This window comes from Pomacea canaliculata, linkage group LG4 (genome assembly GCF_003073045.1).
Source record: "Pomacea canaliculata isolate SZHN2017 linkage group LG4, ASM307304v1, whole genome shotgun sequence".
Taxonomy (NCBI): Eukaryota; Metazoa; Mollusca; class Gastropoda; order Architaenioglossa; family Ampullariidae; genus Pomacea; species Pomacea canaliculata.
In genome coordinates, this window is record NC_037593.1 from 24,908,129 (window position 1) to 24,926,659 (window position 18,531).

General features: G+C 39.1%; 2 protein-coding genes across 3 annotated transcripts; one reads left to right on the forward strand and one right to left on the reverse strand.

Annotated features, from left to right (window-relative positions):
- Positions 1–538: 538 nt before the first annotated feature.
- LOC112562920 (protein FAM8A1-like) lies at positions 539–7,459 on the reverse strand. Its single transcript, XM_025236529.1, has 5 exons — positions 7,044–7,459; positions 6,086–6,206; positions 5,774–5,900; positions 4,809–4,960; positions 539–3,589 (listed from the first exon to the last, which is right to left on the reverse strand). The coding sequence occupies exons 1-5, from the start codon at positions 7,420–7,422 to the stop codon at positions 3,448–3,450; spliced, it is 921 nt and encodes a 306-aa protein (XP_025092314.1). The 5' UTR covers positions 7,423–7,459; the 3' UTR covers positions 539–3,447.
- Positions 7,398–11,197, forward strand: LOC112562919 (acyl-coenzyme A:6-aminopenicillanic-acid-acyltransferase 40 kDa form-like). Of its 2 annotated transcripts, none has more exons than XM_025236527.1 (4): positions 7,398–7,515; positions 7,888–8,122; positions 8,518–9,207; positions 10,224–11,197. In XM_025236527.1, the coding sequence occupies exons 2-4, from the start codon at positions 7,910–7,912 to the stop codon at positions 10,497–10,499; spliced, it is 1,179 nt and encodes a 392-aa protein (XP_025092312.1). In that variant the 5' UTR covers positions 7,398–7,515; positions 7,888–7,909; the 3' UTR covers positions 10,500–11,197. The 2 variants fall into 2 exon arrangements, with proteins under 2 accessions (XP_025092312.1, XP_025092313.1); XM_025236528.1 differs by lacking the exon at positions 7,398–7,515 and adding an exon at positions 7,629–7,684.
- The last annotated feature ends 7,334 nt before the right edge of the window (positions 11,198–18,531 follow it).

Consider the following 18,531-nt stretch of genomic DNA (forward strand, 5'->3'; position numbering starts at 1 on the left):
TATTGTGATGTGAATTATTCAACATAAATCCACACACATACTAAGATGCACGTATGAATTCATATACCCACAAGCACCATGACAATAACAGCCAAAAAATGAGTAGAATATTATGAAATCTTGCTAGAATTGGTTAAGGCTTGATAACTGGTTGTACCTTTAACAGATTCTCCATCACACCCTCACCCAATCCCACTGCAAAGATAGTGCTGTCAGAAATGCATCACATTCTAAATTAAGGATACTTTAAAGTGTTTTATTTCTATGACACAATTCTCATGAGCTTGTGTCTGACATAATTACAAAAACTTATGCACAGATCAGCACACACAGCTTGAGAACTGTTTCATGCACCCGGAGAGGTATTTTGGTTTAGTTCTCATTCTTGACAGCTGACTTCACTGACAGGGTATTTTTTGAAACAGGTCTAAAGGAACTAATAAATGTGTGCTGTTGTTTTTGTATACCATTGTGAAAATAAGATCTAAAGCACCTTGCCAAATGGGATGTGTTATACACACAAAATTTAACAAAAACATTTCCAGTTATGAAAAATGTTTATGATATAAATATGCAGTTTATTTCAAAGATTATACATTTTGTATCACAGTCACATATTTTTTCAAACATATTGTGTTTCAGGGACTTAAAGATATCTGCTTCATGCAAATCATGTAAAACCCTGTGTCCATGATAGTGCTCAATGCCCTTTTAGGTCATTGAGAAGAGACCTCGCTTTACCCAGTCTCATGTGAGGGTGGTACCAAGCTCCTCTCCCTTGCCACCTTACCTTCCCCAACGCCATATGGAGATAGGTACCCATCCTTCATCAATGACAGCTGGGTCAACTACAGAAAATTTGCTGTGCCATACAGATAGAACTGGTGTGCCTCTTGGTTAGAACATCAGTGCTCTAACAATTAGCTATCTACTTCCCCAGACACAGGCCATGTACGTTGATGGGTCAGAAAACAAATGCCTTTTTATCCATTAAAATACCAGAACAACAGATTTCAGATTCAGAACACACAAGTACAATCAAAATTATAGATGAAACAAATCAAGATCCATTTAAAGCTAAAATCATTTTTACAAAAAAGACTTACTTATCTAGTAAACTTTGGTTTAGGCAGTGGTTTAGGACCTGTTTACAGAATCTGTAATTTTCATAATTTTGCAAACCTTGCAACAAAGACACAAGTGCAACCTGCAAATGACATATAATTACACCTCCATACATAACATCATATAGGAATTGTTACTGCACAAATTGTCCAACATCAAAATGCAGAAAAACCAAGGAGTAGACAACATGCATGACCAGAACACAACTGATTATAAGAATAGCTCCTCTCATTAGAACTGTTTTAGTAGTTGCACAATCAGATAGCAGCCACAGTAATTTCATTTTAATATTTTGGAACTTGTGTTGAGTTTAAATTACACAAGATCAATTAAAGGCAGATAAGAAAATTTCAGGATTTTATGGAAAATACCATGCTTCCCCATCCCAACAATCTATTGTGGTGAGATGAGAGATCATTTAAATTTTATGCAAAAAGCTTTGTAGGTATACTCTTGAATATTGTGGCAAGAATGAAGAACAAAATGATAACAGTAAATATAATAAGAATTTTGTAATTTTTGCAGAAAGTTTCAGCCATCATTTTCAAATGATTTTACATAGCTTACTCATGTCTTCCTCATTACAGATTGTGTGTTAATACACTTTGACAAGTTGATTAAAAAAGGTGTTGTTTCACCTCTCCACTAAAAAACACATGTACATAAAAAAAAATCAAAGAAGATTTGTAAGATGTGTACTGTAAGAAATATGAAAACTAAAATGCCACCAAAAGATCAATGAATGTGCCATATTCACTACTGCACAATGTTTTTTCACCCAAATTTTTCATATACCCATGAACACATAAACATGCATAAGCATGTGAGCGTATCCTTTTACAAAAGTATTGATACATCCATACACTCTCTATCATACACACAGATGTATGTATAAACTGGTATTTTGTATTTAATTTCAAGAAAAGGTTTACATGTATAACAATCTCTAAAAATAAAATTAAAATCCAGAGGGATCTAGCCTGAATCAAGTTATCGAGGTTTTATCATTTCCCAAACTAAATACAACTAGTGCATTGACTAGAAGTAAACAGCAACAGAGAAAATGAACTATATGACAAGCCCAGTGTGTAGAAATTAGCCCAATTTTTCCTTCCTGGCTATGCCAGGAAAGTTGTTTTTAAAATACTGATCTGATGGTTGCTTCAAGAACTTCCACTAACTCACAAATTCAGCCCTGTTGTTGGAATGGTTCTAACTGTATTACCTCCTTTGGGACTAAACTTCTGTAGACCTCGTCAATATGTTCTGCTTTGCATCTCAAAAGCCAAGCACTAAAGGTATGTATGGGACACAATTTTCATGTGAATATGGTGCATCAACAAATACAGTTTAGTAACCTGTAGAACTCTGAAAATCTGCAGGCCTTTGATGATTCATCAGGTAGTGGATTTTGTCTGTACAATACCCAGCTTATAGGGGCAAGGACCCAGCTAACAGCATGCAGTATGGAAATCTTTCCCTGAACAATAATTCTTGAGAAAATGAGCAAAAAAAGAGAAAATGGAAGAGTTTTATTTTGAAAAAAAATTTGCTGCCCTTTATCTCATTAAACAATGCAGTTTATAGACAGTATTCTCTTTTTCTATGTATCATTTTTCATCCTCACCGTCATTCATACTAAGATGCTCTCTAGCCCCAAAGCCTATAATCGTCAACAAGTCTTTATCTCATTTCTTAGACACTACTTGCATCTGCTTAGTATTGACTGCCATTGTACTATTTTACCTTGTTAAAGCAAAGTACATTACAACAGCTATGACATTTACTTTGACAGTTATACAAGATGCAATAAAAACCAAATCTCTCCTGAACAGTACATGAATCATTTTCCAACTGCTAAAAACAGCTTTGCAACAAAAGTCTTGCTACAGCAATTAATTTATTTGCATGACTTAATGGATTTTACAGATTAGAGTCATTTTCACAAAGTACCATACATTTTACATTCATTTGAAACCATATTCTCCCAGGAAAGGTTGTGCAAAAATCTCAGTTCTCTCCCATTTCCCATGGACCAGAATGGAAGTTACCAGAAATATGGTGCAGTTCACTTATTCATCACAGAAACAGCAAACGGGGTGGAGGAATGAAGAAAATTCATTCAACACCAAGATTCAGCATTATTTCATTCTTTAAACCTGTTATTTATTCGAGAAAAAAAAAGATACATTTTCCCAATCATACTCTCTGACTTGCCTGTCCTCCAGCTTTAGTATTATTTCAGTAATAAATATGAAAGGCTGACATTAAATGAAAATGCTGACCCAAGCCAAGCATTCCTGGCAGACACCATTGTCCTTCCTAGCGCTCATCTGTTTCTACTACAATAGTGCTGGACAAAACATCGTAAGCTGCTCGGTTGTGTTTGAAGATGAAGACCGTCAGACAAGCAGGGAAGAAGAATGCAATGGTAAAGTTCTTGATGGCTGATCGAATAAATGCACTGCAATAAAGAAGGATGACAAACTGAAAATAATTGTTATTATTAAGCTCAGGTAAAGGTTATGCCATGCCAATCCATAAAAGAAATAGCCACCTGAAATCGTTTGAGCCATCTGCAGTCCAACTGCTCACTCACAAAAAATGAATTGTCAGTGGTACATGTGTGTGATGATGTAGGTGTGCACATGAATAATATCCTTGATGTAAGTTTTTTGTCACTTGCCCATTTTTCCCCCCTTCATTTGCTAATATTTTTCACTGTTGACATCTTCTAATGCTGTACCTTGCAACAAACTTTAATTCTTATTTTTATTTCCAACTTTTATTTTAGTGACTAGAGTACCTTCCCATGTTCAAATTGCCCACTGGGACAAATAAAGTTGGTCATCGTCATTGTCATTGTTAAAAATATGTTTTTGTTTTTTTGTTGTTTATTTTTTACAGTGGATAGATTTTCATGTGCATAAATAATTTATCCAACATTGTGGAGTATGCATGCTTTATTTTCTTTGAAGAGTCAAGATAACTTTTATGCACACTAAAATAAATTTAAATGTACTGCAATGAATGGTCCTGAGAATACAGCCCAGAGTTACTGAAGCTTTTTTTAGAGGCTCCATTGTCGAGTTAAAGAGAGCTCTGCCTGTTAAAGTTCTCTCCCTTAGATCACGCAGCCTCTGTAAAGCCTGCCTTTGAGATTTGATGAGCAAAATGTATATTTATTCCTGGTTGGTTGAGTTTATTGTTGTGATATGTCGGGTACCAATTTTGCTGTGGATTTACACAACAGAAAAAAAGAATAAATCCAAGCAAATTTTACTTTAAATTTTTTGCTTATACTGTCTACAATTTGTAATTACTATAATTACAAATTCTTTTAATCTGTGTCTATTCTGGCTTGTCCAACCATCCTTTTGAAACCAATCCCTTTAAGAAAAGTTAGCCACAAGGTACCAAATAAAATCCATTCTTCTCATAGACAAACTTTTAATAAATTAGTGTAACTCAGTTTAATTATTTAGCCACATGCTTTAAACAACTTTTCCTGCAACATAGTTTATGGTCACTAGACTAGTCATCCTAGAGAATATATTTTGTCAAGAGAGCTCAGTTTTATGTTTGTATGTTTTATGTTAAGCCCTATAAAAGTGCAAAGTCTGCAAGAGAAAAATGATCATGTCCCTAATAAGGCAAAGACAAATATAAATGTGTTCCTGTACCTGAACCAGCCGATGTCGGATGCTGGTGCAACCAGGACACGATTGTGACCAACTTCTTGGATGTCACGACATGATATTACACGCAACCCTAATAGCCGCTTGCCTGGTGTGGCTCCACCAACCATGCCAATTCCTCGCCTCAGACAGAGGGTCTGCAAAAATCATATTTTGAGGCCGTAAAGTAATGCTATTCATGTTTTAGAGATCCACATTTGTCTATGAATCAATGGTGCATTGTGTATGTGCATCTTTGTATTTTGATCATGCAGAAAAGTGCATAAATCACAAATGAGAGCTCCAAAACAAGTAAAGAAGAGTGGAGTCAAAAAAAGTAAATGCTTTGAAGTAAATGCTTTGCAATCAGGGGGTCTGAAAACGTAAAAAGTTAAGGTCCCAGATCTCATGAGGTAAGACACTTTATAACAAACTGAACATGCTGGTATTTCCTTGATACTGGTTATCAAATGTTAGTGGTATAGATTTATACATGGTATAGATTTACACATGGTATAGATTTACATGACACAAAAAAGCAGATTCTTGATATCAGGAATCAAGATAATGTTAACACCAATTTACTAGTGCATACATTTTTTTTTCTGAAACTGGTTGATAAAACTCACAATGCTCATAGGGAAAGGGAGATCTTAAAACCTCCAATATCTTTAATTGAGGGTCTGGAAAAAAAAACCTCATAATTTTAAATGGATGTCCTAAAACCCATAGCATTTTATGGATAGTAAACGCTGCTCTACACATACATATATGCTAAATATGGAAGGATGCCAACAGGACAGCAGATTAACTCACTACAGTTCTGTTAAACATGGACAGTTCAAAAGAAAACACATTTACCCTTTCTTTGATCAAAAAGCTCCCAACCATAAAAAGTAAGAGAATGTATGATCACATCCACAAATACACATGCATACTTCTTTCTCTTATGAAAGCACACACACACACACCTCGAAAAATGTGATAAGCAAACGGTTGATGATTTCCATGGCGATGACCTCTGAAGTGATGGTAAAAGCTCTATCATAGTCAATCTCATCAAGGTTCTCAAGGATCTCATAATCAAAGATGCTGTCCCTGTTCAAAATGAAGAAAACAGGTGTAAAGCAAAATGCATAAGCTTTGTAACATGTTTACAGGAATACACACAAAATTATTCCCTTTTAGAAGGTTAAACAACTAGAGGAATCACATGGAACACAGAAACACAGACATAGATAATATTCTTTAGGCAACATTTGAGGATTTGGTGCATAACTTACATGAAACCCATCTCATGCATTACCATAACTGTGACCACCAACTTAATGTAGAAGAGAATTGTGAAATCAATCAGTTCTGCTGACACTCGTTTCCAAAACGGCGGAACAATACATTCCTGACCTGAGACAGACAAACCATTAGCAATTTTTTTATCGTCCTGCAATTATAAAATTTAACTGTTCTTGAAATCAATATGTCAAACTTCACACTCTAATTAGTGTTTACCATTCATCAAATGAGAGGGGCTTTTAAACACTAGGCTAAGTTGTTGGGAGTTTCAGATCCTCAACTGAAACTGTTAGTTTTAGATCCCAATAATACATAAACATATGATAAAGGGGTGGGGTTTACTTTCCACAGACTGGGAAAAAGTACACACCAATGTACTATGTATCTGCATAAATGTTGTGATACTGGTCCTTGGTCTAAAAAGATTGCTCTATGTTTTTTATGCATGCAGAAGAGTACCAACAAGAAAAAGCGAAATATTAACTTTTATCTATCTGGTTTATTTATAAAATGTCTTATGTAATAAAATTCCTAAACTCTTTTACCTTTTATGATGTCAAATATTTACATTTTCAAACCTCCTTGGAAAATTTTGTTTACATGATTTAGAACTCTCTTACATGAGTTATTCACATTTTTATGTGATGGAATACCCTGTCTAATGGGATAAAATCTACAAAACAAGACTAAAAAGCAATCCATTTTAGTGGGGCTTGTTTTTCACGTCTACCCCAAGATTTAACAAAAAATATAAATCTTATCCCTTCCAAAATCTTCACATAGGTAAAAAAATTGTATAGGGTAATTTTAGACTCAAAAACTGATCTGGGTTGTCTGCAGAGAAAGAATAGCCTGTGACGGTACTGCATTTGCTTCTAGGAGTGTCATTCAAATGACAGAAATCCTTGATGCCCACGTTACAGGCATGTCGATCTAAGAGTATCTTACCTCGAAACCTAGGTACCGGGGACGCATGCCCATTAAACTGTGCCTCGTTTCTAAATATCCTCTGATCCCCTGCTCCTTGTATCTGTTGGCGTCGAGGATCGCCAAACGCTGACGTACGTGGTGCGGTTGTTTGAGGACCAGACTGTAAACAAGGTGGGCATAAAGTCATAATATTATTCATTGCTGTCCAGTACTGCACAGTGTTGTAATACTGGCGCAGCCACGGCCGAAGTGCCTGTGCATACTCTCTGGCATTTCTGTATTGTTCAGAACCTCCTGGATGTAAAGAACTACTTTGTGTAGGCACGTTTTCAGCAGCATTTCCTGTATTTTCATCTGCTGTTTCCATCCGGTTGGTTTCTTCAACACCGGCCGCCATTTTGAAACAAGCCTCCGGTAAAAAAAAAAAAACTCGTCCGACGACGGAAACGTTGACTTTCGTTATCGAAGTCCGCTACAACAACAACAAAAAGTTTGTTGACAATATTTCTCCCATCATAAATAAAAATTAAAAGATAAGAAAACCTGTATTTTAAAAGAAAAAAGTACTTCTTGAAGTTTAAATATCTTTTCATCTTTTATTTTTTTAATTGTTCTGTATCATGGTGTATACATACAACTACATGTACTAGACGGACCGTGTGAGGTTTATTATTAATTTATTTTTTAATGAAAATAGCTGCGCGTACTAGACTTGATGAGATATTTTGGAACTTCATTCATTTATTATGATGCATCTTAAGTGGTATACATATATGTTAATTTGATTTGTGATATGTCTGTGAAGAAATAGTATCATCCTATAGTATCCTCGCCTCTTGATACTGTTGGTTGTGTATTTCAGACATACTTGATCCAGATACAGCATGACTGACGCAGCATCTCTGCAATCACCCAGGTATCCTAGCCTTCAGCATCTGTACACACGGGGTACATTTTATGATGTTGGATATAATGTGGGTGTGACTTTCAGTAGAAATATCCACCTCTTCAAGGCCAGTTCACAGAGGATACAAGAGAAGCTTCTACCATTTTATGACAGTCGCACAGGGAGGGAATATTTTGAGGAGAGCCTCAAGGTAGTTTTAAGATTTGTTCATCGACATTTATTTACATGACTAATATAGACGCGCAACGTTATTGGCTTCTTACCTCCCATTTCCCACCCCTCTGACAATTTATTTGATGGGGTGAATTCCTTCAAACATCAGGTTAATCAGTCTGCTTCATACGTTTCTGCTAAAGCTTTGCAGATTGTCATTTCGAATTAATGGATGAAACAGTCACAAGATGAAAATCTCAAAATATGACTGCATCCCCAAGGACTGAAGGATATATTTTCTTGTAAATGTCTTGACCAGTGATCATAATGTTATTTGGTGGTGCATTTTGCTCTTAGTGTAATGACATAGGAGTATGATCATATTTAGGGACTGCTGCATATTAGCATATATAATCATGGTGTTTTTTGCAGATAAGTCAGCAAAGTTTTCCATACTATGTCTGTGAAATCCAGGGAATGGCTGAAGGGGCAGGTGTACCATTTGAACAAATGTTCCTATTAAACATTTCCCCAGAAGCATATGCCCTACAATCTGAGATTGAAAGCAGAAGTCAGGTCACAGAAAGCACAACTATCAAACCATCAGCTGACAGCTGTGGATGTACCACTGTTCTGATCAACAACATGAATACCAAACTTCACATTCACAATGAAGACAGTGATTCGATGGTGAAACCCTTTGGTTACTTGTTGTCAGCTGACATTGACGAGGATGGTGTGAAAGAGCAGTTCACAGCATTTTGCTATCCCGGCATTCTACCAGGGCGAGCATTTGGTTTCAATATGCATGGGTTGACCATATCTGTGAACTCCTTGTCTCCCCTTCAGGTTTTGAGAGGATCACCAAGTCATTTGTTCCTGCACCGAGCTGTCCTCGGGGGACGTGATGTGCAAGATGTATGCAGAATTCTTGAAAACGGGGGGCTTGGGGCAGCCTATGGGTTCTGCACTAATCTATGCACTGCTGACAAAGAAATGTTTTCGATTGAGCTCGCTCCAGGCCAGCCCAAGCCACATGTGCATGTACACCAAGTTCCAGAACAAAAGCACTGTGATACTAGCAGCCACTATTTCCACTTTAACTGTTATGAGCACCTCAAGGTATGAAAACAACTTAAGTTGAACAAAATATACATTTCTTGTGATGTTGTGCATTAAATTCATAGTTTATTTTTCTCTATGTACTATATATTTGTCTGATACCAGAAACACTAACTGCTTGGCTCATATATTTCTCACACAGAGAAGGCATTATTATACTGTAATGTGGAACCTTAATGCCAACCAGTGATGTGTATCCTCTTGCGCTGATTTTATTACCCTTGGAGTTCTACATGTAGACATATATAAATTGATTGAGGTGTTGATTGATTACATTTATTAATTTATGTTATAGGAAAAAATAAACTAGTATTTGTTAATCAAAAAAAAAAAATTTTTCAATCAGGCAGATTATATAACAATTCACAAAATCCAAAATATATCTCATTTGAGCCATCTCCAGTGTTAAAAAAAGAAAAAGGAAAGAGCAATCGAAAAGAACATTAAGATGAGACATATACTTCATAACAGTGTATGATGTAACTTAGAGAGAAAGAGCAGATAATTTGTAATATTCCTTTTGTTACACCTATCTTTTCCACCTTCCCTTAATGTTGTCTTATTTGCTTTGTATAGATTGGTGTCCAGTCACTTAATCCCCAGACACTTCATCCCCGACACTTCATCCCCGACACTTCATCCCCTAGACTTTTAATCCCCAGACACTTCATCCCCAGACACTTAATCCCCGACACTTCATCCCCAACACTCAAGAACAATTTTCATATCATATTGTTGAAGAACATTAAATTTACTAGCTTATATGAACTTTAACTAATGTTGTTGATGTTCAAATGACGTTGAAGTTAATAGCATGATTTGAATTTGAATTTCAATTAAATTTTTCGCTGACTTCATAATTTTTATAGTTAAGGATTTAGTTTAGGGATTAAGTGTCTGGGGATGAAGTGTCTGGGGATTAAAAGTCTAGGGGATGAAGTGTCGGGGATGAAGTGTCGGGGATGAAGTGTCTGGGGATTAAGTGACTGGGAACCGTATAGATTATGTTTCTTAAGGTTGCAGAAAAGCAGAGTGCCCTTCCTAGTTCCACACATCGAGCTAAGAGAGTTCTTGAGTTCCCTGCTCCTACCAACCTGCAGGAAGCCTTAGTTATTATGAGTGATGCACATAACTACAAGTGGCCAATATTCCGCAGCCAGGGCACACCTGGTTTATCAGAAACAGTGGCCACAGCAGTGTTCGACGTAGCACAACGATTTGTGCAGGTGTACCAAGATAAGCCCTCAGAACCAGGCAATGCACCGATTTATACTTTGCCTATGTACAGGTGATTTGTGCAGCTGTTAGGTGCTGTATAACAAAGAACAGATATGTCAGGAAAAAAGTACATAAAGGGAGACACTAGAAACAGATAACTGTTTGTCAAAGACAGTTAAACAAGTTGATGAAAATGAAGTATATTTTGAGAGAAGACTCTAATGAAAGCAAATGTTATTACAGACAAAGCAGAAGCGATTTTTGCTATGACTTTCTCCTGCAAGCTATATACTATAGCAAGTTGTTAATTGGCTGCTTGCCTGTTGCCAATACATAATGATGCATTCTTTTGATTCCTTCAGTAGCAGCACCATTTTTTTACAAAAAAAAAGAGAGAGTTCGTGAGAGGGAGAGAGTGTGCATGTGTATTTTCAGCGTTCTTTTTGGGTTTTGTAGGATGTACAATTGAATAAGACTATATCATAATCATTGTCATTGTCTCATGCTTCTGTATCCTCCTTACTCAGGGTTACTTCCCTTGTCACATTCAGAGACGGTGTGCATGTATGTCTCGAAAATATTTTTGCTCAAGAACACCCTGTACGTTATTGTAAAAAATAATGAAACAATAGAAATGACAAATATGTGAACGAATGTTTGATCCGTGTAATCAAGAACTATCTACTGCAGATATTAAGAAGTAATTGAATTGATATGAAAATGTGTGTGACTGATCGAAATGATGGCTAATAAACCAATATCACGAAAAGAAGTAAATATATTTTTATGTGCATAAACATGTGCAAATGTTGTGTAATGTTATGTTTCTAATGCTGTTTGAAGTTGCCACGGCTGGAGAAGAAAAAAAATGTAAATAAAATGAAGCAAAACGTACTAGCAAGCATCGCCTGTTCTACTCTTGAAAGATTTATAATGACCAAAGAGTCTAGTCTTATTAATGTTGACAACAATTATGGCTAGAGTTTTTTATAACAATAGTAATGACATAATTATTATTATTATGATAACATTAAGAAATCAATAAGCCTGAATTTTACACCCTTATATTTTCAGGTCTGCCGAAAAAAACAATTTTGACACTTTCCGTTATGATGATGTAGTCTTATAAAGCGCTGGTATTCAAGTACCTCAAGTACAAGGACCAATATTACGCTTAGGGCAAAACTAAACAACTGAGGTGGCACCATTGCAAAAGAGAGAAAGGGACACAAAAAAGAATGAGGGTCGTGCGCATGGTGGTGTTAATGGTTTATCAGCTTTTAAGCTGCCGTATTTGACCTTCTTTCAGAAGACATCTGAAGCATCAAAGGAGACAGTTCCATAGCATAGAAGCTACACTAGAATGTTTTGGCCTCAAAACACTTTTGTTGGTGTCTCTTGAAGCAGGGAGGCAAAGAGGTCGGCCTAGAGAAATTTGCATACTTACATATTATATTAGGTCAGTTCAAGCCACTTTACTCGTATTACAGCCACTTTTCTGGGTCATATTTGTAAGTCAAGGAATCACCCTACAAAAATTTCCATTCACTACCAAGTTCTTTAAAGGAGACGCCCAGTGCTAGCATGTTTTCAGTGGAAGTTTCCTTCACGGTGACCCTGTTACATTTTTATTCCGAGCGTAAACAAGGGCGGTTACCGGGATTCGAGATGTGACGTCAAAATCAGCGGCCTTGTGCGTGCGTTGGGAAATTCCTTTACCATAAATGGGAATTCTCGTTAACCAATGACAAGTAGCTAAATAATGAACAGCGATGTGACACAGTCGGGAGCGTTCGGTATCGCTGGGTGCAAATAGGTCGACCAAATCTACAAACAAGATGTGCTGAAGTAGTTATTATTAATCAACAAAAGAGACGCGTTTGTAAATACCGAAATAAGTCTGTCATGATTAAATGCAAGCAATGACGCAACTGCTTCATGTTAGTTTTCGTCTTTACGGCACAAAGTTTCCATCAAGGTGGTGCAACGGTCAACAAAAGTGAGGCAAGGCCCGCCGACTATAGCTGCCTGCACGAGCCTCGGGACAGACAAGTGAGACCTTTCCGGGAGTCTTGCATTAAATTGTGATCCAGAATACAAAAATGTTCTTACATGTCGATTGCTATTACCAACGCAATATATCGAAAGGGAACTGAACTACAGCCTACGTACACTATACATATTTATCACGCGGTCAAAATTAGCGGGGAAATGGAAGAAAAATTAAATAAAGTTTTTAAAGCTGGTACCCAAGCCAGTATATTCATTGTCTTATCCGTTAAAAACTCGAACTATTAACACTTAGCGGGGAAATGGAAGAAAAATTAAATAAAGTTTTTAAAGCTGGTACCCAAGCCAGTATATTCATTGTCTTATCCGTTAAAAACTCGAACTATTAACACTAAGGTTCAAATCTCCCACAACCACCCAACGTCCCTCAAGAAAAGGCTGCTACGCACCCACAGCAACGTGCATCAATCGTTCCTTTCATCAAATAAAATAACAAACGAACGAAACGTAACGCAACAAAGAGCTGTCCTTCTCGAAGCAACACGTCGGTCACAAACATTAATTTTTTAACCGCCAACCCCTCTTCCAAGCTTCCTCCCACGTCCACCCAGCTTCTAGCGTGCAGGATACTCTATATGCAGACAGGTCTAGCGTCGAGTACCACTTACACGCTGCCTGGGCCTTCTGTCAGACCCCCATCAGCACCCTGAATACTCGGGGTCCAGAGGAATTCCAACAACAATCGTGTCCAGCGAACGTGATGGCGCTGCTTAATAAGCCCCCAACCCCCTCACACACCCCTTGCGCCAGTCCGCCATTTTATTCCTTCTCCACTCCTTCTGTCGGGACTGGAAACAGTATACTGTTGTCTTGAAACTTGCATTGTCCAAATGTAATGCTTTGATAGTTTCCCCTATAAAAAATCGCAAAGAATTTACAGGGGCGTCCCCGGGTACTGCAGCCCCTACCCCTTGCCCGTCCCTCTCGTCGGGGCTACAGTAGAGTGTCATATGTCGGCTCAGACACCTTGGCACCTCATGTGACAGGACAGTCTACTGGTCTGTAAATTGGTTGCTGACTCGACACTCACTCTCACACACACACTACCCATGCATACAGACGGGATATCAGAGAAACATGTGCCTCTAATAATTACAGGCAAAATAAAATTATCGTTATTAACACCACCATCATTATGACTGTTGTTCTCATCCTTCCCATCTCTCTCTCTTTGTTCATAAACTGCTGGGTGTGTGCACGCGCCTGAGTACGTACACACGCGCTCGATCGTGTTTTTAATGTTCGAAAGACTACTATTATCCAACCAGGACCAAGATGAGTATCAGTTTCCGTAAACTCGTCAGTACAGTGATACTCTCGCCCACAGCCTAGCTGTCACGACACTTGAGCTGAGCGAATAAACCACTCAGGGTGCTCGCATTAAGTAAATGAATATCTTGTCTTATTCGTTGTATCTGCTGCCAGCCGCTAATGACGCGCGCGCCGCGTGCCCATCGCGTCAGTCAAGCAGCTGCTGCAACATGCCAAGCGGACGTTATTTGTCGGTGTTTGCGAGTCAAGCCGGAAGAAAATTTGACGAGGAGAGGAGAGAGACTGGTGACAAGGAAAGACAATAATTGAATTACGTCCCGTTGGCGTCGTAATGGCTTGTGTACTTGTCGAGAACCTTGGCCACAATTTACGCAAACCGTGACCTGGTTCCTTGTTGTTGGAGATGAATGAAACGGACGTAGCAATTAACTTGGCTCCCTCTTCCTGTTAAGATAATGTGCATAACATTATTTGTTCCCCACCATCCATCACCTCCCCCACCGAGGCGGTGGGGGGAGGAGAGTTGGGTGCATTGGGGTAGCTAGGGGGTCTATCATAAATCAACGCAGCAAACGAGCCCCGTCAGTAATTATTAAAAATAAAGCATTTATGATGAATGAGTTGGTATTCCTTTAGTGGCCTAGTCATGTATTAAGTCAATGACAATGACCAACTTTATAAATGCCTGTGGGCAAATATGTTACTGTTATTTGCAGCCATCTTTTTCGCCTACTCTAATGAAGTCCCAGCATCTTTCCAACGTTTTACACACACACTCTCTTTTTCTCTCACTCACACCCCCTCGTGATCTCTCGCACAAACATATAGGGAATTTATCTTTCTATGCATACATAGAAACATGTGTACGCACTCATACTCAAGCGCGCAAACCTCTCTCGCATATACGCACACGTAAGCACATTCTATTTGCGTGCGCGCGCACACGTACTTTCATCTTCCTTCATTTGCATACACACAAAAATTTTTCTTCTTGGGTGTGCACGCAACTTTGTTCTCTTGTCTCTCTCTCACACACACAAACACACTCGTTACGAAGATTTTACAACTTCCTCATGACGTCTGAACGTCCTCCCCGCAAAAAAAAACAACGCCTTTTCAACGTCCTTACGACGTCATCAGGAGCTCATCACGTTATCTTCATCTACGTCATATAGAACCACCGCAGCAGACGACAAAGGAATGTTGTGAACAGACAGAACCACTCTGTCCTGGGTTCTCCTTCTATATCTTTTCAGCATTTTCTTGTCCAGCTTTTTTTTTTTTCAGGACCTTGGTATCATCTTTCAGAACTTGATCTCGGTTTGCGAGTGGACGTCCTGCTGACCGCGACCTCACAGTGACCTTTGCGTACGATGTTCGCCGCGGTGGAAGCTGGCAGTTCCGGAACCTAGTGTTTATAAGTGCTAGAAAGCTTTCACAGAACCGACAGTAACTTTCCATTTACTGTACGCAGATATAATTGCTGCAGAAAAGTGTCTAAAAATATACCCTGCATCGACTTTCTTTGTCTAATGTCCAGGGCTCTGTTTACCCTTCACCTAGTTTCCTAGTTCTGATGATACAAGCGGATCAGTGGGACAGACATTGAGGTCAACACAAGAAATGTTTGCCTCGTGAATTATCCAGGACCGGTTTGGTGCGCAGTGATGCGGCAACTCGTATGTTCGGTGTTTGTGTGTGGGGAGCGTGCTTCGCACTCTCACACAAACGCATATATATATATCGAGGGGTAGGTGTTATTACTCGGCCTCACAGTCAGTCCTACCCTCACGCTTTCCTTGTTACCCCTAAATAAAAACAAGCCAATTCCCCAGCGACCTTGTTGTCCTTCAGGAGCAGACCCCACAGAGCATGGTGTGATCATCTTTCTTGTTTGGGTGTCCAGGCTGGAAGTCGCCCTGACAACACAACCTCATTTGCAGCCACAATATTCTTTTGAGTTATCACCAGTTCGGATATTGGAGAGTTATAGGGAAAAGGGTGTACATGGTGTCTGTTCGTTAGTGAAATAGATTTTCCTTACTTTGACAGCTCGTTCTACTAGAGTATTTCCTAATCCTATGTCCCTTTGTGACATCAGGTGATGACATCTACTTAATCACGTGTCATTTTCTTACCATTCACTACACAGCAGGAGCCAGGGTGCGTGATCCTTTGCTCTACTTATTCGTTCTCTTGTCTTCAAGCTACTCTGGTTTTCAATTCAGAATGTTGCTGAACTCACAGCAACTCAAGACTTTCAGTTATCACTACTGTTGCAGGATTAGACCTCCCATAACTCACTCCTACCCACCGTAAAACAAAGCTCTTCTGACCTTTATGAAAACGAGATCTTGCCCCTTGCAGTTTTGTGCTTCAAGCAGTTTAACGATCTGTAACTCAATCTTGTTCCACTTTTCTACATTTTTATATTTTATAGTTGTTTTGTTTGAATGACTATTTTGTTTAGGGTGAGTGTTGTTCCAATGTTGGTATATTTATTTGTTTGGGTTCGTTTCAGCTTTGGGCTCGGATGTTTCTGGCCTGCAAAGCTCTGGGGATAAATGGTGCCATTCATTCAGATATCGAATTTACTTCTGACGTCAGAGCTGTTACAGCCATAGATCATTCTTTACTTACACACACCACGAACTAATACCTATACAGTATACGTCCATGCACACACACACATGAAGCCAGTGTGCCTATGCAGATACAATAATGCTACAATAATGAATGGTGTTAGTGTTGCTTTGTAGCTTTATTTTATCTGAAGCTTTGTCATCTTCCTTCACTGTAATCACATTTACCGTATTAAAAATGGCTTTAGGGGATCTAAAGATCTCGGTAGTGCTACTAGATATGGACAGGTTTCTCCACTCGGCGAACCCATTAGCTGGCGGCAGCCATGTTTGTTACTAAGAATAGTTTAGGGACGGGGACTTTCGTTTCTAGCTCAATGGTGTACCCATGGACATGTATGGGTGGACTGCTGTCTGTCAAGACCAACGCTTAGCCTCTTGCGAAGTTCTCCACTGTTAGTCTCGGCGAGCCTAAACAATGAATGTGACTAAACCGGAAGCTTTGTAGCCTAGTGCCTCGTTTTAGTAAGCTGGAAAAAATCGTCTGCCAGTGGTCCAGTAATACAAGTTTGTGGTGTACCGAAGCCTGTCTCAGCTTTAACTGTTGTTACAGTTTTTACCATGCACAAGGGACTGTAATGAAGGTAACAAACATAAGCTGAATTTATTTGGCACAAATGTATAAACACATAAAATACTACAAAATATGTATAAGACTTTCTAAACTTCTATAATTTTTTATCTCTTGCCCGTCGACGGCCATTGAAAGGACTCAGTAAATGTAAATATCGCCGTAACATTAGGCCACCCAAGCATATCATCTTCCCACTCTTTTACTTGAGGAAGATTAGGAAGACTGGGGAGTAACCTTTCCGCTATTCTCAGTGTACTTTGATGACGTGTTCGTTGTTATATTAAAGTATGTCACTTGAAGCCAAATAATTCTTTTGGTTTTCGTGGTCATGTTGCCGGTGACAGTCGAAATAAACCTGGACAAGCTTACATTTTTTCTTCGGCTTAGTATGATTAAAAGCTGTCCTTAACTGAACAAATATGGACATATTTGACAAGGTATGGGGATAGGTAACAACTGTGCTATACTTGGTCAAACGTTCGTCCATGATTTGTTTGGCGATGAGCTGCCTTCAGGCAAGGACCAGTTCTATTTTTAAGTCAACTAGTTGGTCATATAAGGTGCTAGTACTCAACATGGGAAGTGTTTGTTCTATGCCATACAGCCTGCCAGCCAGTCAACCACTCACCCGCCCACCCAACCAACAAGTCTAAGGAAAAACAGGACTATGCCGAGGGTTGGTTGTTTCCTCAGCAACTGCGAGAACTACATGTATGCCGAAATGAGAGTGGCATGTGACAATGTGGACAGTGTTGTGATATCAGTCCTTTGATAGTTTGTGACTCAAGGTAATAACATGTCCACCATCATGATCAAGAGCAGTTTTCTAATACCTTTGATGAGTCGTTTGTGTGAGGCAGTTATTGGAGACTAGTACGTGAAGGTCTCAAAGGTGCTTGTGTGTGTGTGTGCGAGAGTGTGTGCGTGTATATGTGTGTGGGCGTGCGTGTGTATGAGTGAGAGATACTGTGTGTGTGCGTGCGTGTGTGTGAGTGAGAGATAGTGTATGTGTGTGTGTGCGCGCGCGCGCGTGTTACTTCGCTTCAAAGATGAATGGACATGTTTTAATGTGCAGTGTTAAAAAAACTGAAAAAAAACCCTAATTTAATGTTGTACCCTTCTGACACCGAACACATAAATTTTTCCATCAGGTGTTATAACCTTTTTTTTTTTTTGGTGGGTGGGGCTAGTGGGTAGGGGCTGTATGGCACGACATTTGAGTAGGGTCATTGCTGTCATGGGAACATAAAACGCTACTGAAATGTCGCAGCACCACGGGAGCGCATGTCAGGGGGGGTGGAGAGGTAGGGGGGTGGGACCGTTTTTCACATCTTGTTCAACCTCTGAAAATACATTATGGTCCCCGCCGTGTTGAGAGATCCAAGAGAGATCCAAGGTGTTTTGCTGCATTAGCGGAAGGCAGAGTGCGATCTACCCTCTCTCCCCCTCGCACCCCACCCCTCACCTTCACCCTCTGCCCCAAAGGAACATATCGTCAGCGTCTTTGGTTTCGCGATTTCTCGAGCATGCGCAGTGAGATTCTAGTCA

Bases quoted from the DNA above. Each gene is read 5' to 3' on its own strand.
- LOC112562920 (XM_025236529.1), bottom strand. From the start codon at position 7,422: ATGGCGGCCGGTGTTGAAGAAACCAACCGGATGGAAACAGCAGATGAA. The intron at 6,207-7,043 runs GTAAGATACTCT...TGTCTGTCTCAG, and splicing joins CCCGGTACCTAGGTTTCGAG to GTCAGGAATGTATTGTTCCG. The intron at 4,961-5,773 runs GTGTGTGTGTGT...TGATTTTTGCAG, and splicing joins TGCTTATCACATTTTTCGAG to ACCCTCTGTCTGAGGCGAGG.
- LOC112562919 (XM_025236527.1), top strand. From the start codon at position 7,910: ATGACTGACGCAGCATCTCTGCAATCACCCAGGTATCCTAGCCTTCAG. The intron at 8,123-8,517 runs GTAGTTTTAAGA...TGTTTTTTGCAG, and splicing joins ATTTTGAGGAGAGCCTCAAG to ATAAGTCAGCAAAGTTTTCC. The intron at 9,208-10,223 runs GTATGAAAACAA...ATGTTTCTTAAG, and splicing joins ACTGTTATGAGCACCTCAAG to GTTGCAGAAAAGCAGAGTGC.